This window comes from Littorina saxatilis, linkage group LG5 (genome assembly GCF_037325665.1).
Source record: "Littorina saxatilis isolate snail1 linkage group LG5, US_GU_Lsax_2.0, whole genome shotgun sequence".
Classification (NCBI taxonomy): domain Eukaryota; kingdom Metazoa; phylum Mollusca; class Gastropoda; order Littorinimorpha; family Littorinidae; genus Littorina; species Littorina saxatilis.
The window spans coordinates 4,136,866-4,162,984 of record NC_090249.1 but is presented as its reverse complement, the minus strand read 5'-3'; the positions used below and the strand labels follow the sequence as shown (position 1 = coordinate 4,162,984).

The following is a 26,119-nucleotide window of genomic DNA, read 5'->3' as shown; positions in this document are numbered from 1 at the left end:
AGGCAGAAGTGAATTTAGTGACTTGCTAAAAAAAAAAAAGGGTAAGCTTGCGTAAAGTCATGAACTAAGCAGCATTGTTTTTTTGTGGTTCTTCAGTTGATTGATGAGCCGAGGAGAGACCGCAGAGGAAGAATCATGGACAAGAAATCCATCGCTTCGTTGAAGGACAAGGTTAGTATCTGTGTGTTTGGGGGTCCCATCAGATGCTCCGCATAATTGTCAGAGACACAGCATACGTGTGGATCAGAGTGTGTTTGAGATAAGTGTACGGTTTGAGGGGGAAATAAGGAGGGGTATCCCCTGTAAAACAAAACAGAAACTGAATGACTGTGTTGTGACATTGTTACAACAAAACAGAAACTGAATGACTGTATTGTGACGTTACATCCAAACAAAAACTGAATGACAGTGTTGTGACGTAGTGAATGACTGTGTTGTGACGTTGTTACAACAAACCAGAAACAGAGTTACAGAGTTGTGACGTAGTGATTGACTGTGTTGTGACGTTGTTACAACAAAACAGAAACAGAAGTACAGAGTTGTGACGTTGTTACAACAAACCAAAACAGAGTTACAGAGTTGTGACGTAGTGATTGACTGTGTTGTGACGTAACAACAAAACAGAATTACAGAGTTGTGAGGTTGTTACAACAAACCAGAAACAGAGTTGTGACGTAGTGATTGACTGTGTTGTGACGTTGTTACAACAGAATAGAAACTGAATTGCAGAGTTGTGACGTAGTGATTGACTGTGTTGTGACGTTGTTACAACAAAACAGAAACTGAATGACCATGTTGTGACGTAGTGATTGACTGTGTTGTGACGTTGTTACAACAAAACAGAAACTGAATGACCATGTTGTGACGTTGTTACAACAAAATAGAAACTGAATGACCATGTTGTGACGTTGTTCCACAGGAGAACTCCCGGCTGAGGCGATGCGGCGGCGACCACACCTACCAGGCGGCCAAGGCGCTGGACTTCGACAGTGCCAGCAATGCCAGCACCATCACCAACACCATGAGTGACGACAACAGCAACACCGTCAACAGCGCCGAGGACGACAGCAGCGTCATGGGACCCACCACCCGGCGGAAATGGACCGAATGGGTAAACCGCCCCAGCTCCGGAAGCGAGTCTCAAAACGATAATGAGAGCTCGGTACGGGGATGGATTTTCTTCCATTTCTCTTACCACTGTAGATTTCTTAGTTGTAGATTTGATTACCTTATTGGCAGCAGTGTGGGACAGAATCTTAAAAGTTGCTTGTTCATAGCAATGCTTGTTATTCTCTCAGAAGCCAGGAGACTGGCTCAGGTGCCAGGACACTGGTTCCCAATAATTCTCATTTATTCTATTACACATGTCTTATGGGGGCAATTGGGGGCCTGGTAGCTCAGTGGGTAGAGCACTGGACTTGTGATCCCTAGGGACGCAGGTTCGAATCCAGGCCGGGACGGACACGGGTCATCTTTACGTGCAGACCCAGAGACGGAAGCCATGTCCCACCCCCGTGTCACCACAATGGCACGTAAAAGACCTTGGTCATTCTGCCATAAGTGCAGGTGGCTGAATACACCTAAACACGCAGACACCTGGGTAGCGCGACTCCGTTGCTGCTAGCTTTCCACTGGGAGGAAGCGACCCGACTTTTCCAGCAATGGGACAATAAAGTAATGAGAAAAAAAATGAAAAAAATTGAGAGCTCTTACTTCCCTTTGTTAATCAGATCACGGTTTGATAAAACACTGCAAACACATACTTTGTGTGACCCTTTGGTAGTGTACTCAGTGCAGGGGTTTGATAAAACACTGCAAACACATACTTTGTGTGACCCTTTGGTAGTGTACTCAGTGCAGGGGTTTGACTTATTTTCATTCATTTTTCTCTGACAATACAATTCTTATTTTTGTTCCACCTCTTTTTGTAAGCGTCCAGTGATTCTTTGAAGAATTTTTGAATGATATTTGTAGGACTGGGTATAAAAATCAGTGAGAACTCAAGAGAGACTGTAAAACTGTTAGCAGACTAGCGGAAGTCAGGACAGTCACTCATTGTGCATTTTGCTTGTTCTAATGGAGGGATAAGAGAGGGGTCTTGGCCTTTGTAGATTTTGGAATTTACCAGTTATTTGTTTTTCTCAGGCCAACAACACGGACCTGGAGAAGAGCGTGCTGTGGAAACAGCGCTTAAAGAAGAAGTCGCTGAAGAGGATCAAGAACGGCACCATCCAGAAGAAAAAGAACAACAAGTTTAAGAAGAAACGTGAGTATACGTACTGCACTGTAATTTATTGGTATGAGCTGATGGTGATTTACACAGGAGTCTGTTTGTTTGTTTGTAAATTGGGCAAGGGTAAAAATGACCAACAACTTTGAAGGTTGTTGACTTGCCTGAGATTGGTGACATTTTATTGTTTTGTTAAAAATTAAAACGTTCCATTACCTTCTTGCAGTCACTGGTTATTGAGTAAAAATTGTAACTCTTTAGCTTGAAGTATGCAGAAAATGTAAACAAGTCGCGTAAGGCGAAAATACAATATTTAGTCAAGTAGTTGTCGAACTCACAGAATGAAACTGAACGCAACGCAACGCAGCACGACCGTATACTCGTAGCATCGTCACTCCACCGCCCGTGGCAAAGGCAGTGCACGTGGAATTGACAAGAAGAGCGGGGTATTCGTTGCGCTGAGAAGGATAGCACGCTTTTCTGTACCTCTCTTTGTTTTAACTTTCTGAGCGTGTTTTTAATCCAAACATATCATATCTATATATTTTTGGAATCAGGAACCGACAAGGAATAAGATGAAAGTGTTTTTAAATTGATTTCGGAAAAAAAAATTTGATAATAATTTTTATATATTTAATTTTCAGAGCTTGTTTTTAATCCGAATATAACATATTTATATGTTTTTGGAATCAGCAAATGATGGAGAATAAGATAAACGTAAATTTGGATCGTTTTATAAATTTTTATTTTTTTTTACAATTTTCAGATTTTTAATGACCAAAGTCATTAATTAATTTTTAAGCCACCAAGCTGAAATGCAATACCGAACCCCGGGCTTCGTCGAAGAGTACTTGACCAAAATTTCAACCAATTTGGTTGAAAAATGAGGGCGTGACAGTGCCGCCTCAACTTTCACGAAAAGCCGGATATGACGTCATCAAAGACATTTATCAAAAAAATGAAAAAAACGTTCGGGGATTTCATACCCAGGAACTCTCATGTCAAATTTCATAAAGATCGGTCCAGTAGTTTAGTCTGAATCGCTCTACACACACACACACACACACAGACACACACACACACGCACACACACACGCACATACACCACGACCCTCGTTTCGATTCCCCCTCGATGTTAAAATATTTAGTCAAAACTTGACTAAATATAAAAAAAAAGAAGTAGCAACATTTCTCTGTGTTTCAATATTTAACTGGTGTCGATGTTTACAGTGCGAGTACGGAGAGTAGCAGTGGCAGTAGCACAGCAGGCAGCGCAGGATAGGGGAACCAACTCGGCCGAGGAGTTGCCTACAGGGGTCAAGGTCACCAAGAAACAGGTCAAGGTCGCCAAGCCCCCGGCCTTGTCCTTGGACAGTCTCAACCTGCTTCACACGCACACCGTGCTATCCACCACTGGACAAGGTTAGATAAAAAACCATTTGTGTTGTGGAGAAAAAAAACAAGTCGCGTAAGGCGAAAATACGATATTTAGTCAAGTAGCTGTCGAACTCACAGAATGAAACTGAACGCAATGCAACGCAGCAAGACCGTATACTCGTGGTCCACCGCTCACGGCATAGGCAGTGAAATTGACAAGAAGAGCGGGGTAGTGGTTACGCTATGCTGCATAGCACGCTTTTCTGTACCTCTCTTCGTTTTAACTTTCTGAGCGTGTTTTTAATCCAAACATATCATATCTATATATTTTTGGAATCAGGAACCGACAAGGAATAAGATGAAAGTGTTTTTAAATTGATTTCGAAAAAAAAAATTTGATAATAATTTTTATATATTTAATTTTCAGAGCTTGTTTTTAATCCGAATATAACATATTTATATGTTTTTGGAATCAGCAAATGATGGAGAATAAGATAAACGTAAATTTGGATCGTTTTATAATTTTTTATTTTTTTTTACAATTTTCAGATTTTTAATGACCAAAGTCATTAATTAATTTTTAAGCCACCAAGCTGAAATGCAATACCGAACCCCGGGCTTCGTCGAAGAGTACTTGACCAAAATTTCAACCAATTTGGTTGAAAAATGAGGGCGTGACAGTGCCGCCTCAACTTTCACGAAAAGCCGGATATGACGTCATCAAAGACATTTATCAAAAAAATGAAAAAAACGTTCCGAGATTTCATACCCAGAAACTCTCATGTCAAATTTCATAAAGATCGGTCCTGTAGTTTAGTCTGAATCGCTCTACACACACACACACACACACACACGCACGCACACACACACATACGCACATACACCACGACCCTCGTTTCGATTCCCCCTCGATGTTAAAATATTTAGTCAAAACTTGACTAAATATAAAAAGAAAAAAGCACAAAAAAATCAGAAAGAAAAAAAAAAACATCAGAAAACAGTTACTGTCAGTGTTTGTGTAATCCTGTTTTGTCCTGTGAATCATTGCTTGAGTGTTGAATCAGAGAAGTGTAACCTTTTGACGGGGAGCCAGGCTGGATTGTTGGCACTGAAAGTATTGCCGCTGAATAATGGCAATGTGAGGAATTCGGAGCCAAGCTGCTTGATCTCCTGTCAGACATGTATGCTTGCACAACATAGCAAATAAAAATGTGACTGGGAATAACATCTTGCTACCTGTGAATGTTTGTTTCACATGCAATGCACAGTCTACTTCAAACACTAGCTGCTCTCAGTGGGTAGCTGAAGTTGAGAGAACATGTGTTGCCTGCACCAAATTTTGAAAGAGTGGAAATGCAGACATGTTCTAAGAAAAAAAAAACTTGTAGTTTTTGGAAAATTTGAAATGCAGACATGTGTCAAGGAGAACATTTTTGCTTGTTAAAAAATTCAATGTATTTCAGTTGCAATGTAAATATGTATGAAAGATAGCATCCTGTTTCCAGAAAATGAAAGAGTGGGAATACAGGTGTATTTTAACTATGCCATGTGTACCACAGGTGTGGAAGACAGCACGAAATACAATGACCGTCGTATGGCAGCCTTGGCGGGCGGGCCATTCAAAGCGTCCACCCAGAGAAAGACTGTACGCTCCCTGGACATGATGATGCCTGCCGTCGACCAGTGGCTGGGTAGGTGTCATACTCTCGCTGCAGTAAAATACCTGCTGTATTATACTAAACATTATTTGTATTTTTGACCAAAACATGACATTTTACACAGATTAAGACGGTCAGTGTTCCTCCCAGACAGCACTATCATAGTCATCAAGCTAAGCATTCATTTTTGCATGTTCGTTTTTCGCTGGTAAAGTCTTGATATATGGTGGCTGACATACTGCTAAGTTGCAGGCTGGGATACATAGTACGCAGCATTGCGTTAATAAATTGTGCTGAAGACACTGTGCTAGCTAGGTGCACCATTTATCTTTGCAGAGGATTTGTGGATGTCAGCAGTTTCTCTGTATATCTGATTTGCATTGATTCTAGTTTTTCTGTCGGATATCTGCCGCAAAAGGCTGTTGGCGTATCTGAGTTTGATGCAGACGAATGAATACATTGATTCTGCTTTTTATGACAGATATCTGCCGCAAAAGGCTGTTGGCGTATCTGAGTTTGATGCAGACGAATGAATACATTGACAAAGTACAGCATCAGCGGGATCTTGAGCTGGTAAGTAAACTGACTTGTACTTTTACTCGTTAGCCTTCCAAGCTGCTCAGCATTATGGAGTAGTTTTGTGACATTTCCACCAGAGGATTTTGTACAAAATAAAAAAGACTTTGCAATAACCCGATATAGCCCTGTCTGAGGTTCACTGTCCAACTGAATGAATCTCAAACGGTCGCTCTTCTGTCAGTACGTGTGACGTCACTTCCAGGGGGTGAATTTGGGACTATGCCAAAGACTTGTCAATTCATTTCATCCTTTCCTGGGTATTAGTTTTGGTAGCTCAAACTCGTCATGCTTTTTTTGTCTTATTCAATGATGTTTATATTTGCTTGGCGGGAGACCCCCCAAAAAATGTTTTTAATGATTTCTTAAGTAGTGGCTATTTACATTGTGACAGACCTGTGTATGTCTTAGTTTTAGCTTTGGTTTAAGAAAGTGACGGCACCGAATAAAGAAATTGCACAATAGTGTGTGTGTGTTGTTGATAGGAGCGTCACCATGAACTGCGGAATAAGGAGGCCATGTATGAGAAAGAGATCAGCGACCTGCAGAAAAACAGCGTGGAGTTGATCAAGAAACGCATCGGAGAGGTGAGGGGACATTTTGAGTTATAGCAGTCGGTCGTTAAGCTTGTTGTGTACCTTAAGAGGAACAAGATTATGTCGACGTTGTCGTGGAATGTTGGCGTAACTCGTTTCAGGAGAAGGACTAAACTGATCATTTTAACTGTGAAATAATGTTTATAGTCGTCCCTGGTACAAAGATAAAAGAATGGATAAAAGAATGTTAAATCATGCATTGTCAATCGTATTTAAGAGAATATTTCTCATGGAGAATGATTTACTTAGTCTGAAACACAAAAACATAAAAAATCGCCAAGAATCCAGTTATGCCAAAACTCCACGACAACATCGATATGTTGTGGTCATTCACAGAAAGAAAAACATTTTTATCTTTCTTTGTTTTTTTCTCGTCATGTTTTCTGGAGTATTCAAAGATAAGAACAAGAAACTGAGAGGGGTGTGACTGTGTATGTGTGTGCTTATGTCGAGGGGGGGTGGGGTGGGGGTGGGGGGGTGGGTGGGGGTAGGAGGTAGGGCGAGGCAAGAGACAGGACTACAATGACATGATATCAAACATTATGTATGTGTGTGCTTATGTGGAGGGGAGGGGGGGGGATAGGGTGAGGGTAAAGACAGGACTACAATGACATCGTGATATCAGACATTGTACATAACACTGAGTTCTCTCAAGTTCCAATAGGCCTGAGGTTATGGTCAGATATGGGGTGGGGGTTGTATGTGTGTGTGTCTGTGTGCGAGGGTCTGTACGTGTTTATCCTTCATATCGTGCTAGAGGCTGCACAAATACAGGGAGTGTCCGTGTAGGGGTTCTCGGCTTCAGCAGGACATACTGTAACATATCTAGTAATGTGTGTGTTTATCCTTCACATCAGGCTAGAGGCTGTACAGAACCTAGGGAGTGTCAGTGTAGGGGGTCCTTGACTGAAGCAGAACATACTGTCACATATCATCTAGTAATGTGTGTGTTTATCCTTCACATCAGGCTAGAGGCCGTACAGAACCTAGGGAGTGTCAGTGTAGGGGGTCCTTGACTAAAGCAAGATTTACTGTCACGTATCATCCAGCAAAAAGTTCCAAATTTGCATGCATTATAAACAGACCCAAATACAATTTGAAATAGGAGGGGAGCGAGGCCTACTCATTGTCCCTACTACCTATACCAGACCTGGGAACCCATACGATTTTGCCATATTTTGTACGCTTAATTGTCTAGAATACGATCAGTACGGTCAATGGAAGAAAAATATGACGTGAAAAATTATAAGACTACTTTTCTTCTCAAGCGCATCCCGAACCTGATCCAGTATTTTGACACACGATTACAGTTTTTGTCAGTGAACATTGAAAGAAGCTTTTGTTGTGAAACATGTTTGAATCATGGAGGTTCTTCTTCTTCTTCTTCTTCTTCTGCGTTCGTGGGCTGAAACTCCCACGTACACGTGTTTTTTGCACGAGTGGAATTTTACGTGTATGAATGGAGGTTCAAATGCTGTGTGGAGTACGCTCATTTTTCTGAAAATACACCAAGTTTGTTTGAGAATACTCAAGTGCAAAACAGGGGTTCTCAGGTCTGCTGTACCTAAAACCATCACATAAGCATAGCTGTGACAAGGAAACGTTTTGTCTTGCGCCCCACAGCTGGGTGTGGAGGCCAACACGCCATCAGAGCTGTTGGGCCAGCACCACCTGATGAAGCAGCAGAACCACCAACTGCAGCGACGACGATCAGAGCTGCAGCAGCAGATCCACTGCCTCAAGTCCGAGCAGCTGCAGTTGGTCAGTACTTGCTTGCTTGCTTGATTGCTTGTTGGCTTGGCTGGTTTCTGCTGTTTTGTGTAGCTAGTGCGGGATCGTGTCATGGGAGGGGTCAGTGTGTTACAGTGTAGTGGCAGCTGTGTGTTTGGGGGGGGGGGGAGGGGGGGTGCCAGGGGGAGCTGTGAGTGTGTGTGTTTTGGCCTGTTTGAGGTTTAATGAGTGAATCGGAAACGGTTGCTCTTCTAGTTTCAGGTTGTGACGTCACTTCTCAGGGTTAATTGGGGACACTGCCTGTTGGTGTGGTTGTGGATGTGTGGTTGCGTGTGTTTGTAGTCAGTCAGTGCTGACTTGTTTGCTTGCTTGTTGGCTTGGCTGGTTTTTGCTACTTCTTGACAGGTGTGGCTAGTTTGGCAAGGGATGTGTGCGGTTTGCTCTTGGTGTTTAGGGGGGGGGCTCTGTGTGTGTATGTGGGGGGGGGGGGGGGGCTGTGTATGAGGGTTTGTGTGGGGCTGTGTGTATGGGGGGGATGTGTATGACAGTATGAGGGTTGGTGTGGGGCTGTGTATGTGTATGGGGGGGGGGGGCTGTGTATGAGGGTTGGTGTGGGGCTCTGTGTGTATGGGGTGGGCCAAGATGTGGGGAGGTGTGTGGTTTAGGGTGGGGAGGTGTGGTTTAGGGTGGGGAAGTGTGTGGTTTAGGGTGGGGAGGTGTGTGGGTTGATGTGGGGAGGTGTGTGGTTTAGGGTGGGGAGGTGTGTGGTTTAGGGTGGGGAGGTGTGTGGGTTGGTGTGGGGAGGTGTGTGGTTTAGGGTGGGGAGGTGTGTGTGTATGTTGGCGCATGCCTGGCACCTACTCCGCCTTGGTGTTTTATGTATATGAGTTATGTTTTCTCATTTAGTTTGTTAAATGAAAAATGTGCAGTCATTTAAATACATTGTAATGTTTAAAATTTAGGGGAATAGGCAGTAAAAATTAAAAGGTGTATTATTTGATGTCATAGTCATTGTCAGAGTTTGAGTTTCTTTGAGCAGTTATTCTGTAAGTGTAACACACAAAATGCACTTTTTTTTCATGAATCCCATTCTGCTATTTCTACTTTCTATAGAACACTGAGCCACCATGATTTTAGTTTCTGTGGCTTATCTGCAGAAAGATATTTGATGCTGGGCATTTCGTTAAAGAAGAGTCTTGGGCTTGCAGCAGGAAAGCCTTAATTTAAGAAGTGTGTACATGAACAGATGGTATTGGTATATACTCACAAGTCTATACTTTCTTGCTTGCAGGTCACTGCACAGAAACTGCTATCTGAACAGAATGGCCTTATCAACAACCACAAAAAGGTAAGGGATTTTAGAACATGTTTATATGTAGATGTTCTGTGAAATTTATTCTGCCCGTCGCTGCTGCCATAATTGAATCTAGGATATTTCTGTTGGTTCATATTTCCTATGCAGTTTCATTTGACTTCGACACCCCTAAAATACACTGTTAATCCAGATTCATTGCAGTATTCAAACCCTCTGTTCTTCTCAGAAAGTAGTAAACAGAAAGTCAAATCTTATCTTTGGTGTTCCTCGTAGGTTGAAACTGTAGAGCAAAATCGTTTCCTTCCCTAATTGACAATGCTAAGGTGGACTGTTCCTTTTCCATTGATTGTACTTAAATTCTGTTGTGCAAAGAATGGTTTTGATTGTGTTGCTATTATATGTGTGTTCTGAAATGATCTTGTATAATTCACACATGAGAGTCTTTAGACTTTTGGCTGAAATCAGACTTTTTCTGTGAACCCCAGGGATTTCAGAGCAATTGTATGTTTCATGCCCAGAATGTCTACATTATGTGTGAGTCATAGATCCCTTTCAGACTTTTTCATTCATCTCAATTCCCATGTCTGATGATTATATGTGTGTTGTAAAATGCTCCATCTCTTGTGTTGTGCAAGCAGAATGGCGTGGTGCGCCCACTGGAGACAGAGCGCATCCTGAAGCGAGAGGTGCTGTCGGCCTACACCAACAACCAGCGCATGGTGCAGCAGGCCAACCAACTGGAGCTAGAGATCCAGCGGCTGGAGATCATCAACAACCAGCTCATCGCTGCCGACACTGCTGCTGCTGCAGCCACCTCCACCCCTGCCACCATCACCACCACCACCCCCACAACCACCAGCAGCAAGCCCAAGTCAGGGTCAGCCAAGGGGACCAAACGCAAGTCAGGAGGGAGCCCGGCCACCCCTGTCCCCCTGCCGCCCAGCACCGAGAAGATGAAGGAAAAGCTGGACATGAAGGAGAACCTGGAGGCGTACGGCCGCAGGGTCAACAAGCTGAAGAGCGAAGTGACCGCCGCTCTGACCGAAAGCATGGACGGCATCGCTGCCATGTCGGGGACAACCCCTCCTGTCACGCCCTCTAGCTCCGTTGCCGGGGACTTGAGTCGAGCAGGGCAGTCTATTGTGGCTGGCATCAAACAGGAAGCCAAGTTCCAGCCTCCGGATCTCAGCATCAAAGGACTGTTGGAGAAGACGAAGGCTCTTCCCAATGGAGCGATCAAACACGAAGTGACCGCCACCGTAGGCCATATTTCGTCCTCCACCAGCAGCAGCATGAACTCTGACATTCTCCCACAGACGGTGGTGAAGGCTGAAGCCAGAGAGGTGGTTAACGGAGCCAAGAAGAGAAAGAGTCTCAACGGGATTAATCTATCGCACGCGAGGCCTGCAGCAGCAGACGCAGGCTCTCTGAGCAAGGGGGGCAACCCTCATTCCACAATCCCAGGCAGCAATGCATTATCATCCCCGTCGGTATCATCATCACCCTCTCCCTCAACCACCTCATTGGCTTCAGCTTCGGGCAAACCCAGCAGCCCCTGGGCGGAGGAGCGTCTCAACCTGGCACACGACCTCCTCCGATTTCATGAGACCCCTGTGCAGCAAGCCACCCCCCCTGTGGTCAGCTCAAGCACAGTGACCAGCTACAGCTCCCCAGCCAACGGGGATGTGTTGACCTCGGCGGCAGTGGAAAGCCATCGCATGCAGAACAACTACTCCCCCATCAGTCGCCCCAGCAGCCAAAGCAGCACGGAGGGCATGGATCTCCCCTGCTCCATGTCGTCCTCGGCTGCCATGAGTCGCCTGGTGCAGACCTACAGCTCACGTAGCGCCGCCTACCAGGACACGTCGGTCTTCCACCAATCTGTGGCGCCGGGCGGCCGGCTGGGCGTGGGCATGCTCCCCCTCCCGTCCGTCCCCGTCACCATGACCATTGACGTGGGGGCCATGTCCGGGAGCTGTGTCTCCACCCGCCGCCTCCTCCCCTCCACCCCCATGTCACATCACGCAGCGCAGTACCAGCCTTACATGACCAGCAGCAGCAGGAGCAAGGGCACAGCATCAGGTCCAGGTAGCACGCAGCTTGTTGCATCCAGCAGCAGACCCAGCAGCAGCAGCAAGCAGCAGGCAGCAGCACAACGACCGGCAGTCCCCACCACATCAACGCCCTTGACGACAGAGCAGCACGTGGTGATCCAGCAGCACACAGCCATGCAACAGGCACAGCAGACCATGGTCATCCAGTCCCTGCTCAGGGGCAGCGCTCCCCGTCCCTGTGCCAGACAGCCAATCTGGCGCCCCACCAGCGTGGAGGTCTCAGCCCCCTTCTCCACCACCGCCACCACCACCGCCGCTATGGTGCCCGTCTCCGTGGGCCACCCTGCCGCCCCCATGACCTTCGGCTCGGTCATCACGCACAGCATCCCGACCTCGTCGTGCTACAAGGCCCCCCAGGAGCCCAAGGCCCCTTCTCGGCCCCGAAAATACTCGCGATCGCGCAGCAGAAGCGGCAGCCAGTCGCACCTGCCGCAGCCAGTTCCAACCAACCACCACGTCGTGACGTTGCCCAACGGTTTGGTGCCCTTCAACCACACCCAACACAGCGTGGCCAAGATGATTGGACCCAGCGTCATCTCGGCGGCTGGTGATGCCCCCACCCCTGTACAGATGGCGATGGTCAACGGCATCCCTATCAGTGCTGTACCCCAGCCGCAGCACCTTGTTGCCGGCAATCAGAAAGGTAGGTGCTTTTTCACAGATAAGAGATTGGAGACCAGTACGCTTTGATCTGCAGTTTAATGAGTGTTTTTTTTCTAACATTAATTGGACCAGGGAAGATATAACAGTGAGACAGTCTGTAATGGGCACTAACTTGATGTGGTTATTTGGATAATCTGAAGTAATGGTTCAAAAATTTGTGGCTTACGCATTCTCCCCAGTGCTTACATGTCCCAACTGCTCATGTTCATTGAGACAACTCCTTGCTGAACAATGTATTTTTTACAAGTAAAATGACTATTTCTAAGAATACTCACCTCAATTTAACTAATAGGAGTTACCTTACTTACGAGTGCTAGACTGAGAAGCGTCCTATGTTACAAGTACAAGACTTCATTGAGACAACTCCTTGCTGAAAAATGGCATGGTGGCTTACTCACACTTATGATTTGTACAAAGTTTGGTTTTATGTCTTATTATGTTTACTTGTGCATTGGACGCCAGCTGTAATGTTAATTGTGCCTTGCTTTCTTGCTATAGTCGCAATGTTAATGCTTCTTTCTGAAAACTTTTTAAATCAGTTTTATCAGTGAAACGATGGCACTTTTTTGATTTTCTCAACCAGTCTGTTGTTAAGTTATATGAGAGAGAAAAAAATGAGACAGTGGCTGCCTCCTGACGTGAGCATTGGGCCAGGCAATGTCAAGCAAACTACAACCATACGCACTTTTCAGCAGTAGGAGGCTGTGCAACGCTTTGGTTGTTGCCTGTTTTTATGATCTATCACAGACTGTTTCACTGTTTAAATGTTTCACTGATGTATATATTTCAACTCGGTGATTCATTCAGGCAAGTATTTCTCCAGCAACAAGACAACTAAACTTGACAGCAAAATAACATTGATAAGAACTAAGACAGGGTGTTGGTAAAAGGTATTGATTAAGTTGCTTTCACGAAAGCAAAAGCTGGAGATTTAAACAAAGCACAAAAGGCAGTGTTGTTCCCAGTCCATTGATGTATAATTTGTTTGATCTAGCGCATAGCTCTGAGTCTGACAAATGAGCGGTTGATTGTCCGATAGTTTTGACATGAATGAGCTTTTCTGACTGAACATATTTTTTTTGTAGCCAAGACAATTACACCTATAACTATTTTCAGTCCAGGTGAAACTGACCTGTGGTCCTCTTTGTCTGGAAACAACACTGGGGGAGAAAAAAAGTGAAATTATAGTGAAAAGCTAATGTCCATTTGTGCAGGCATTGCACACACTTCACAGGCCTTTCTCAAAAACAATTGCTGTCTTTTTGCTGCAGATTGTTTTTTAATTTTTTTAATCTACATATGTTATTTCAGTCAATACAGAGCTTAATGTTTTGTCATAATAACAGTCAGGTACTGACTGATACAGTGATAGCAATTTTGGCATATGGGCGTTTAGGAAGTTAAGAATAGACATGGTTTGAATATAGTGTGCATGCTTGTGGTGAACAACCAGTAGTGTTGCATGAAGATCCACACAAGACACTGGTTGCTTTGGCAACGCTTATAACACAAAGATGAATTTAGAGTAGTTACACTAGCAGCAAAACAAAGATGAATTTAGAGTAGTTACACTAGCAGCAAAGGACTTGCAGTTTGAAAGTTCAGCTGTGCATGTAAGTTTGAGACCTGCACTGCATTCTCTTAGTGCATGTGAGAAAAAGGGGATCATTCAGGGCTGTGTGATTATGCTAGAACTTGTCACCAAGGATGGGTAATGTAGGAATTAGACACTCTGCACTTTGATAAATGTTACATGGAGTGGGAACATTTTCACCAGAGTGATAAATAACAGGAAGTGTGTATAATAATTAAGCTATTGTTCTTTCTTTGTGTGGGGGTTTCTGAAAATGTTTACTTTTGTCCCAGAAATATTTTATTCTTAATAGCGTTAATATATTTTGTCCCTCTTTGGGGGCTTTTATTTTTAAGAGTAATTTTTTCGTGTTTCTTGCTTTCTCTGTTTTATGACCTAGTTATCTAAATGTAAATCATTATATTCTGCAGCTTTTCACTACGTTTGTTTTCTGCGCTTTGCCTTTCATTCTGTTTTCTTTGATTCGTATAATTTTGCTTTGTGACATACCTACATTCCATGCTTCCCAACATGTGTCAAACCTGTCAGCATGATATTGTTTTTCTTCCCACGAGAAGAATTTGTAAAAGTTGATTTTTTGGCGTTATGTACAGTGATTTTGTATTTCACTTACACCATGGTACATGAAGTCTGTTGATGTGATGGCATTTGTTTGTACCTCATTGTTGATGAAACTGTGCTCCATCTGTTAGTCTTGGTGGGTTTGTTGTGCACAAACTAGTCTGTATGCATCACGTAGTGTCCCAGCAATAGATGACTCCAGGAAGAACTTTTACTCTGGTAACAATTATTTGAGGAAAACAATGAGCCTGCTGTTCATATACATCAAGTATCAGCTTGTTTCTGTTTTTGCAAAGTTTGACTGTGGATTCGCCTTTTTTAGTAAGCACACATGCACTGGGAAAATTCAGGACAGTGTTTCTCTTATCGGGGCTAGAAAAGTGTTTGGAAATTGATGCCTGTTTTTGATGACACAGTGTGTACAGCCAATGCAAATTGGTTTGAAAATTGAATAGTGATAAAATATTTGTGATTCAGTATTTACAATGCCATGAATTGATGTATGCAACACAAAGGACCACAACCAGTTAGACGTGCGTGTGTGCTGTCATGGATAACATTTTTAAGTGGAAATTCACAGTGGAATCAAGTACTGTACATACTGGTACCTAGTGAATAATTTCAGTGTTTTAATACTTTTAAGTTTTATGATTCCCATTTTTCATGGCTTTTTTTGTGAAATTGTCATTTGGTTCGGTGTTGGCTTGGTGGGTTGTGAACGTGTGTATATATAGCATGCTTGATGGTGTGTGGTTTATGTTATGGTGTTTTTTCTCTCCAGTTTTTCAAGCACTGTTTTTTGTGTATTTTGGGAGGTCATTTTTTTTTCTGTCTTTGTATATTATTTTATTTATTTATTTATTTTATCTTTATATTATTTTTGTAATATTGTTTATTATGTATGTTCATTTAATTTATTCTTATTATTTATTATTGTACATGTTTCTGTATATATATATATATATATATCATGACTTTTTCGTTTTGGGTCATCCCTTTTGATAGTTTTATACTTTTACTCTAATGCGTGTCTTTAATTGAGGTGCTGGTATGCAGAGCATATATGGTTTTGTTTTGTTTTATTTAGCTAGTCGTTAGTAGTAGGGTACAGGAAACATATGTAGAGGGTGGTGGTGGTGGGATGTGTTTAACCCTTTTTCCTCCTTTGGCATGGAACGTAACTCAAGTAATTTCAAACTATACAAAAAATCTCAGAAAAGTAAGCACTGCGAGTTTTCCAAAATTATAAATGTTCAAACCTCGCAGGAAGCTTGTAGAAATGGAAATAGATATGCGTCATAAGGCACAAAAAAAAAAAAAAATAGGTGTGGTTACGGTAACATAGCCAAAGGTAGGCAATCACTTTTTTTTTTTTTAAACTTTTTTTTCTAATGTGTACAAATTAAACCTACTTGACAGGGAAATAAGTGTGCGACATGGGCGCTTTCGCTTTCATTGCGTTTTTTGCACTGGTTTTTTTTGTTTTTTTGTTTTTTTGTTTTGACAAATGTAATAAAAAGTTATAGGATTGGCCCCTAAAAATAGGGTAGGTCGGGTTACCGTAACCACACCTATTTTTTTTTAGGCCTAAGTAGCATGGTGCAAGGCGGGTGTTTCAGGGATCTGTATATGGCCCTATGGGAGCTGGAGCAGGCAAAAAGGGGTGATGTGTGGAGGGAGTGGGGTACAGTAAAACCTGTCTCTAAAGGACACCCTTGGGGTATGGTAATGGTGTCCCTATTAGATAGGTGTCCTTTCTTCACAGGTGGAGGGGCCGGGGCAATATTTTACAAAGAGCACGTAAAATGTACAAGACACTTTTTGTCAATCCTGGAGTATGTATTTATTTTTCAACACAAAACACAAGGTAAAAACTTAAATAAAATTACTTAAATAAAATAAACTTAAATTTTCATGTACGTAGTGTCCGTTTGTGACAGTGTTTACACTTCCTACGGTCCGAAAAATCGTGTCCGCGTCCATAAGTGGCAGGTGTCCGTCCGTTAAAGGTTAGTTATAGTTGAAATCGTGTTCGTTCCATGATAAACTGTCCGTATGTAGCAGGTGGCCGTTACAACAAGGGTCCGCTAGACTCAGGTTTTACTGTATACCTGCAGTAGCGAATATTTCTTACCAATAAACCATTTCTAATTGCTGGATTGATAAGATAATCTGGTTTACATGGGTGAAAGTAGCCCGTCAATTGACTGAAATCCGTCAATCTGAAAATAAGTCTGACGGAAATTCCGTCAATCCGCAATTTTTATTTAAAAAAAAAAAAAAAAAAAATTTTTTTTTAATTTTTAAGCGGAACGCGTTTTTGAACTGCTATGCGGTAAACCCCATAGGTGAGGTTTCTTCGCTTTCGCTCTGCATCACGATAAAAAAAAAGTTCTCGCGTTTTGGCAGGCATTATGAAGTGGTGACACGATTTCTGCGACAAAGATACCGGTTTTGACGGAAAACGCATGGACAGATCTTATTGATGCTGGTCTAGCCAACAAATGGCGATGGGACTGGTTGGAGTTCATGAAACTAAAACCTTGTGTGATAAGTTTGGTGCTTGAAACTCAAGTGCTTTTCCTTGAGAACTTTGCACTATAAGAGATGCTACTGCTTAGTTGCTACTTTGTGCAGTGCTACATCATGCTGTTTGCATGTGTGACATTCTGTTTCATCATTTATTTCAATGCCTGTCTGGCAATGTTTGCTTCTTATAATTAAATATTTCGAACTTTTATTTCAGTTGTTCAGTTGTTCAGTTTCTATTTCATTTAGTAATTGGCTGTTGTCAATGTTAATTGTTATCAATTGTGTCGTTGTGTTGGAAGATGCAAGTGTGAAAAGATACAAAAGAAAAATGATTACTTCTGTGAATTGTTTTGATTTTGTTTACCCTTTTTACCATATCATTAGAATCTGAAGGTATTTTTTTGACCTGCATGATAGTGACAAAAAGTGTATTTTTTTGCCAGGAAAGGCCACAAAATCACAATGTATAATGCAAAAATTCGTTTTCGGCCGGGGGGCAACGCCCCCCTGGACCCCCTAATGGGGCTCTGCCCCGTACCCCGCCAAGGCCTGGGCGGCCCCTGGACCCCTGCCTCAAAAAATTTTCAGTCAATTTGATTTTTATAGGTTTCACCCATGGGTTTATAGTTTTGAATTAGGGTCATGCATGACAAGAATTCTGCAAGTTTGCAGTGCTTATATTTATGCAGACTAGAGCAGTAGTCGTAACTGTTAGCGTCCCACTACATGTATACACTGATACATTTCTTCTAGCTTCTATGGACATGCTAAACATTTTCATCAGACAATTCAGACATGTCATTTGGAATCAGCAGTCGGCTAAATGCTGAAACCTATTTCAAATCGCCCCAAGACTTTACCACCAGCTTGCCAGCAGTGCCAAACTTTTTTTTTCTCGAAGTGAGCGAAACTTTTATGACCTTTTTGGCAAATTAGGTGAAGAAAGTAAATCAAATAATAATAATAATAAAACATTCTTTTATAGCGCTGTTCACCGCCAAAGGGCAGTCTTATGGTGCTTTACATTAGACATTAAAATTCAACAACAATCAAGGCAACATCCCTGCTAATGCTATCGCAAATCTCATTCAAGATCCACCATTTGTAAATTGATCTTTTGATTAGAGAGCTGTTGTCTCCTTTGTCAAGGTATTGATATTTGGTTTTCTGGTTGAGTCATTTTTGAAGATTTACAATACAAAACAATGCAAACATACCTTCAAATTGCAACAAAAAAAAAGGGGGGGGAAATGCATCCTAATTCAGGTTATAATGTTTTAATTGATAGCCTACAGCTAGAAGCAAGCATAACACCAGATGATGATTATCAAAGTAAATTCAGCTTTTCTTTTTTGTTGTTGAGGGGATTTAGCTTTGAAAGTTTTACAAGTGTAAAGTTGACTGATTTTGTGATTGAAAGAAGTTAAAATAGAGGCAACGGACATTTCTTTTTAGTCATGATCCCCTATCTTTTCCGGCTTAATTGATGAAGTTGATGTGTGCATCATTTCTTTTTGGCTTCTATTTCTAATGCTTTGATAGTGTGGTGTTAATGTGCTTCCTTGACCTTGCATTCTGTAGCTTTTCTCATGCATTTTGTTTGCGCCTTAACGGTTATCCTGCCTGACATAGACACCACCAAAAAAAAATTGTAAACTGAATAAAGCAAACGTGTATGTTTTTCCGTTGAGGCAGAAAGAATAAAAGCAGTGTGCATGCAAGTTTTACAACTGAGTCAAAGCTTTAATTGTTCAAGTTTTGCTAGCAAACTACCCCACCAAAACCACAACAACAAAAATGCCAAGGAAGCTTAAGATCTTATAATCTTCGTCAGCAGTCTTAGAAAAGCAAAACCAATAATTTAACATTAAAAGGATCAGAATACAATCTCCCCCCTTTCCCCGTCGCGATATAACCTTCGTGGTTGAAAACGACGTTAAACACCAAATAAAGAAAGATCAGAATACAAGCAAGGGGGTGGGGGGGGGGGGGGGGGGGGGGGGGGGATGGCATTGGAAATGGGGGGAGGGGGGTATAATATGTTTCAGGTAAGGGGCTGACAGATTTTAAATTTAAATAAGGAACACTAAGAAATGGCTAGGAAGGTACACGTAGTAGTATCAGTAGGTCTGTTTTAAAACTAAGGGAAAAGTGTAAATAAGTTAAATAAAATGAGAGTTCATGAAGGTAGTCAGACTAGTCTTAAGTTAAATAAAATGAGAGTTCATGAAGGTAGTCAGACTAGTCTTAAGTTAAATAAAATGAGAGTTGATGAAGGTAGTCAGACTAGTCTTAAGTTAAATAAAATGAGAGTTGATGAAGGTAGTCAGACTAGTCTTAAGTTAAATAAAATGAGAGTTGATGAAGGTAGTCAGACTAGTCTTAAGTTAAATAAAATGAGAGTTGATGAAGGTAGTCAGACTAGTCTTAAGTTAAATAAAATGAGAGTTGATGAAGGTAGTCAGACTAGTCTTAAGTTAAATAAAATAAGAGTTCATGAAGGTAGTCAGACTAGTCTTTTTCTGTCTCTGTTTGTTTCCTGTGTTTTCTTCAGATTTTTTCTTTCTATTTTTTGGTGGTAAGTTTTCACTGTCTTTTTTATTTATTTATTACTTTTCTTTTCTTTTTCTTTTCTTTTTATTTTACATTATTATTTTTTTATTTTTTCTTATTTTTTCTTTAAACAAACATTTATTGTTGATGGGGAAAGGCAGCACAAAACGAAATGTTCTGTTTTGTCTCCCAGATACGGACCAAACTGCCAACCCTGAGGCAAAGCCACAGGCTGACGATAGCTCTGGCTTCCAGGCACTTTTGGCATTTGCGTCCTCCGAACATGACCTCCAGAAAAGTCTCAAACGAAAACTGGAAGAAGAAGAAATGCCGTCCCCTGTAACTGAGGGCATGCCTGTCCTTTCCGCTGACACTCCCAATTCTGACAGTGGGTATACCTCGGCTTTGACGGAAAAGCCATGTCTGTCGGATGCAGAGACGTCTTTAAAAACTGGACTCGGAGGGAAGAAGGCCAAGACAGTCCATTCCCAGAATAACGTAAACAAACGTGGCTCTTCTGGAAAGCAGTCATCACGTACAGAATCTTCCTCAGAATCTACTGGGCTCACCAAGACTTCGCATGGGAAATCGGGAAGGTCCCGTTCTCCCAGCCCTGCGCCTTCGCGCAAAAGCAAACCTGATGAAGCAGCAGAAAAAAATACTGCTACACCCCTAAAATCATCCAGCATTGAAACAGTCAAGGAAGAGAAGAAAGCACAAGAAGAGAATGAAAAATTGTCAGTCGATTCTTTGTGTAAAGATTCAGTAGAGGCGGGTATGGAAGATTCCACCACCACAGAAAAGGTTACGGGCAAGCCAGACAAGAGTAAGAGCTCTGCATCCAAGGGCAAGTCCGCAGCAGAAAAGAAAAAGTCAGGCTCATCCAAGTCTCATGCATCCAAAGAACTTGCAAAATGCCAGAAAGTGGAGACACACACAGAACAGAAGCCAGAGACAGAAGCTACCAACAGCAAGGACTCCGGCAAAGCAGACGTCAAGGAAAAGGACAAGTCACAAAACGATGCCAAAGAAAAGACGTCAAATGACACCAGCAAGTCAGTTCCCGTCAGGTCTCTGAGAGGAAGCAGTTCTAAGCCAGGCGAGCGGGAGGCCAGGCTGGATAAACACCAGCGCAAAATCCAGCCATCATCATCAAAGGCGCGTAAACCTTCTCCAGTGGACTCTTTCACAGCTTTTCTGGATTCCAAGCAAAAGGAGGAGGCCTCGTTAGATAGGAGACGTAAAAAGAAGGTTGTGGAAAAGGTCTCTCCAGCTCCCTCTCCCTCGCGTTCTCCGTCCAAACCCAGAAACGCAGGCGATGAGGACTGTGAAAAGAGCAAAGACAAAAGGAAGGAATCTCAAAGCAGCCAAGAGGAAGGAAGCAGCAAGGCCAAGAAATCTCATGATGAAGGAAAGTCTGATGCCAAATCCAAGGAATCTCATGATGAAGGAAAGTCTGATGCCAAATCCAAGGAATCTCATGATGAAGGAAAGTCTGATGCCAAATCCAAGAAATCTCATGATGAAGGAAAGTCTGATGCCAAATCCAAGGAATCTCAGCAAAAAGTATCTACCCCTACTAGTTCAAGTAAATCAACGAAAGAGGGAAAACCTGTTGTTGAGAAAGAAGCAACATGCCAGTCCTCTGCATCTCCCAAACCAGAAAACAGGAGCAAGGACAAGAAGTCGTCCACAAAAAGTGACAACGCTTCTGTAGGGAAAGATAGGGTGCACTCACCTTCAGCCTCCCCCAAACCTGCAGATAAGGCTGAAAAACACAGCAAGTCTTCACCCAGCAGCAGAAATGAGTCTCCCTCGCACAAGAAAGATGTCACAAGCAAGCCCTCACCTTCTCCTAAATCTGAGAGTCAAAGTGACAAGCACAAGAAAGATGTCACAAACAAGCCTTCAACTTCTCCTAAATCTGACAGTCAAAGTGACAAGCACAGAAATGTCTCCCCTGTGCCAAAGAAAGAGTCTTCATCACGTACAGCTTCACCATCATCTAAACCTGGTCACGCGAAAGAGGAAAAGCAGAGAAAGTGCTCACCAAGTAGCCGCAGTGTCAGCCCAGCAGACAGGAAATCTGCACCCACCGGCTCGGTCTCTCCAAAAGCTGACACGCATCACGGAAGTAGCACTTTACCTGCTCCACTGCAGAAATCCAAGTCTGGCAATAAAGACAAAAGATATTCAGACGGTCACAACTCCACACCTGTTGCAAAAAAGGAAGCTTTGGACATGCCCCTACTCTCGCCCAAATCAGTTGACAAAAAAGATGGAAAAGACAAGAAATCCTCTTCAAAAGAGGGAGGAAGTAAGACCAGCCCAACACCCAGTCCGATCCCTGCACATAAAATCAAAACTGAAGGGGAGAGAGTATTATCCACAAAGGATAAAGCAGGTTCACCAGACAAAAAGAAGACACCATCATCCGACTCCAGCCCGTCAAGGCCACACAGAGGTGAAGGACCCATCAGTGACCTTGACCTTCAAACAGGTGAAGGTCAGCAGCAAAGGAAGCGACCATCTTACGAACAGCAGGTGTCTGTTGGTTTTGCCCCTCAACAGAAGACCGAGAACGACACTGATCAGGACACGGACTGTCCATATAAGCCGAGAGTTTCTTCGGGGGGAAAGTCAGTTGCACTGCAAAGCAAGGGAGAGAATGTAAAGAAAAATGGTGAGGTAGGCAAGGGAGATAACCCGCCTTCCCAAAGAGTGACAGAGCTGAAGGGCTGCAGAGAACGCAGACCTTCAAGGAGCTGTAACAGTTCACCCCAGCCTCAGTCATGCTCTGGTGACCACAAGGACTCCAGAATGGAGATGCCCAGCAAGCATCCCAGCAGTGCTCCCTCCAGCCGTACAGCCTCCCCTGTGCCTGGAAAAGACAGATCTGGCCACGGAGTGTCACACTCTCCTCTGTCCCACAGTGTTGGCCACGAAAAGGAAAAACCTCGTCCAAGATCCAGGTCCCCTGTGTCTCAGAGCAGTAGAAATGCAGGACAGGATAAAGACCAGATGCTGAGTCCTGTGTCCCTTACTAACAGCAGTGGGGAGCCAGGGAGGGAGAAGTTTCAGCGGAAGTCCACGTCCCCTGTGGGTTACAGACCCAGGAATCAGATCAAGATAAAACCAGAACCAGAAAACATGAAGATTCCTGGTGCCGAAAACACTGAGGCAAAGGACACCAAGGCTCTTGCCAAAGGATCTTGCACACCAGGAAAGACCAGCCCAAGATCATCGCCCAAACTACAGGTGGACTTGCGTAAGTCATCACCAACAGAAAACGCGTACGACTCAAAGGAGCAGATGTCCCCGACAAAAACAGTGACTGTGACCTTGGAAGACATCGCTCCCTCACTTAAAGACAGCAAAAGCATGGGCAGTTACATCGTCTCGGACAGCCCTATGTCGAAATCTCCTAGGAGCGGTGACTACCCAGAAAAATCATTCGCTGCTTACAAGTCTCCCCCACAGTGGAGAGGACCGCACACGCCCCCAGGATCCCCGGTTCACAGCGAGGCGAGCGGCCGACAGAGTCGTCGCGACTCCAGAGTCTCGTCGACGTCATCGTGCTCCAGCAGCCGGAGCAGCTCCAGCACTAGCCGCGCCCGCAGCACCAGCAGTGGCCAGAGTGGCACCAAGCGGCAGAAGTCGCCTCGCAAAGCCAACGCCCGGCGACGGAGTCTGAGGAGCTACTCCACCTCCACCACCACTTCCACAACTGCCATCAGCAGTGAAGAGGAGAGCGATGACCAGAGCTCCAAGCAGGACTCCTTTGCCACTCCTGCTGCTGCCCAGTCGCCCTCTGTGGTCAGCAGGATGACCGTCTCTCCCCTTTTTGGGTCTCTGGGCGAGCCTGAGAAGAAGCTGAACCCTGTGAAGAAAGAAGAGGTTCCTACGCAGAGTGACTCCTCTGCCAGCAGCTCAGAGAGCTCCACGTCCACACCGGTGGAAGAGGAGCCCCCGAAAGAACTTACTTTGGGCAGAAGAGATTCTTTGGTAGAACCTGCAGCCGTGCAAGGAAGAAGATTGTCATTTACACAGCTAGGTGGAAGTGAGAACAAGAACTTGTCAGCCAAGTACCCAGCAGCTGGGAGTGCCACCAAGGCGCCTCTGTCCATGAGCAGCAAGAAGCCCAACACTACCACAGCCAGTCTGCCCCTGCCTGATATGACCAAGCCTCCCCCAGGCATGTATTCGGGGGGCCACAGCGGCTACCCCTCCTCCCCCCTGCCTGCCCCTCGCCCCGGCTACCTGCCTGTGGGGTCTCCGCCCAACCCTGGTTACATCTCTCACAGCCCCAACATCCCCCAGCTGCAGTCACCCCCCACTCTGGTGTCTGCGTCCCAGGGGTACATTTCTCACAGCCCCAACCCCCCACAGCTGCAGTCTCCCCCCTCCGTGTTGTCTGTCTCCCCCGGGTACATCTCGCACAGTCCCAGCTCACAGAAGCAGGCAAATCAGCTCCACTCCCCACCCAACCCGGGCTACATATTGCACAGCCCCAAAGCCCCGAAGCAGACACCTCAGCTTCAGTCCACTTCGACTGCAATGTCGGCTTCCCCTGGCTACATCTCTCGTAGTTCCAAGAGCGTGAAGCCAACTGCACCACTGCAGTCCTCAGCCTCTGTTGTGTCTGCGTCTCAGGGCTATGTTTCTCACACTTCTAAAGCTTTGAAGCAGTCAGCACAGCACCACCCTTCCCCCTCCTCATTGTCTGTACCTCCTGGCTATGTCTCTCACAGCCCCTGCTCTCAGGGCCAGACCCCTCAATCCCAAAACAGGCAATTTTCCCAGTACCGTAATGCCAATAACAACAATATCAGCAAAGTAGGGGACGCATGGGGGTCAGGTGGACATTACAGCAGCAGCAGCACCACCAAACTATCCTCTGCCTATTCATCCAATCCTCATCAAGACGTGAGAGGGATGAACAGCGCTCCTCAATACTACCATCAACCTTCAGCACCACCGCCTATGTCTCTGCAGCAACAGGCCGGCATCTACCCAGCCAGTCAGACCTACCCTCACTACAACAAATACCAGCATGGGGCCGCTCCCGGCAGGCCTGCGACCGACAGCCGCTCAGCGCAGCCGGCCAGAATGTACATGCCTCCGAACAACTGGCATCCTTACGGCAGGAGCCCGTCTCTCAATAGTAGCGGCATGCGTCGTCAGTAGACTTGGGGTACGTTATGGGTGTTGTGGTTGCCATCCTTTGCACTGCACTGTATCATCTACTGTACATGTTTCACCCTGCAGTAGTACATTTTTACTTTGTACTTACATACAGTTCAACCATTGACGAGGAATCTCTTGGTGAAAATTAAAAACTACAGAGCTGTCTGTGGCATTATATGATTTGGTGCATTGGTTGCAGTCACAAAAGACCAGCGATTGATTGCATATCCTCAGCTTCATATTCGTGAGATCTTTGAAAAAAGCCTTCTGTCATTCTGAGTTCATTCTTTGTTCTGTGGATGACATGCTGCAATCTTAACAAAGATGTGCAGACAAATATGTCTTGTTTTAAGGCAAATTTAAAAAGTGTGAGGAACAGAAAGCCTCCTTACTTTTTTCAGACCACTTTTTTTATTCCACATAATTGTTACCTGGACTGCTGCAATTCGGCTGTGGCATACAAAGAACCCTATCTGCATCATGAAAAATGTAAACAGTTTCAAGCACATACACTGATACAGCGTCCTCGCGTTTTTAGACCACTCCTGAATAGTTTGGACCATGTTCGTTACACCAGGACCACCTTTGTTGAAAAAACCGCTAGAGTTTTCAAGGGAAATTACTCCTTGTCAATGTCAGACAAACTGTCCTTGTACAATGAATTTTTCCGGATCTTTTTTTCTCGTTTTAAATTTCAGACCACTGCAAAAATGTTGGGCCGTATTTGTTTCACTTTTTGGACCACATTTGTAACAAAACCACCCGTTTTTGAGAGCATAGATTGCTCGTAGTCGGGCAAAGTTTAGTTGTACCCTTAAACTGCCTGTGCCATTTTTTTCTCTCTCATTTTTAGTTGCTTGGATTGCTTTTGTTTATATAATCATGGAATAAAGGTGTGTGTGTGGATACATGTATGTATCCTTGCATAATTTATGGTGCATCTGAGGTCTGGCTGCTTTGTGATCTGTTTATGCATACAGATGTATGTTGCAATCATGTTTGGTTTTTGGGTGTTTTTTTTTTTTTTTTTTTTGGGGGGGGGGGGGGGGGGGTTGAGTGCACTTATGGATTTATTTGGCAAGCACTTTGGGGTATCATGATTCATTTGTGTGTGTTTTCTGTATAATCCTGTCTTCGCATTGAAACTGCTACTACCTTTTACCTTGTATCAAACATGACAGTTTCATTACCTTGCCTGTCTGGCTTGTAGCAAGGTATAGGCCTGTCTTAACATGGCATCTCTAGCAGAAACAGGACCAGCCTTACCATGAATAGAAAAGAAAGGTGTTCCAAAAGATGATGTTCGGGAATAACTCCGTCGGGGTTGTGTGGGTTGTGAAAGAGTGAATACCCTTGCTTTCAGTGGGACAAATAAATCCACATGTGTTCCATATGTTTCCAACACACCCCTTCGTTTGTGATTGGCTGGTGA

At 44.0% G+C, this 26,119-nt stretch overlaps 1 protein-coding gene across 3 annotated transcripts in view; it reads left to right on the top strand.

Moving 5' to 3' along the window:
* Window positions 1-26,119, top strand: part of LOC138966113 (platelet binding protein GspB-like) — a 65,300-nt gene that overhangs the window by 29,661 nt on the left and 9,520 nt on the right. The window contains exons 14-24 of one of the 3 annotated variants that reach the window (XM_070338197.1): window positions 97-171; window positions 920-1,111; window positions 2,146-2,266; window positions 3,461-3,652; window positions 5,167-5,298; window positions 5,747-5,838; window positions 6,327-6,428; window positions 8,061-8,198; window positions 9,460-9,516; window positions 10,122-12,240; window positions 19,694-24,694. In XM_070338197.1, the coding sequence (XP_070194298.1) occupies window positions 97-171; window positions 920-1,111; window positions 2,146-2,266; window positions 3,461-3,652; window positions 5,167-5,298; window positions 5,747-5,838; window positions 6,327-6,428; window positions 8,061-8,198; window positions 9,460-9,516; window positions 10,122-12,240; window positions 19,694-24,687 (8,214 nt within the window). In that variant the 3' untranslated portion in view covers window positions 24,688-24,694. Of the gene's footprint in view, window positions 1-96; window positions 172-919; window positions 1,163-2,145; window positions 2,267-3,460; window positions 3,653-5,166; window positions 5,299-5,746; window positions 5,839-6,326; window positions 6,429-8,060; window positions 8,199-9,459; window positions 9,517-10,121; window positions 12,241-19,693; window positions 24,695-26,119 lie in introns of all 3 variants that reach the window. The other 2 variants (XM_070338196.1, XM_070338198.1) reach the window with 2 other exon arrangements.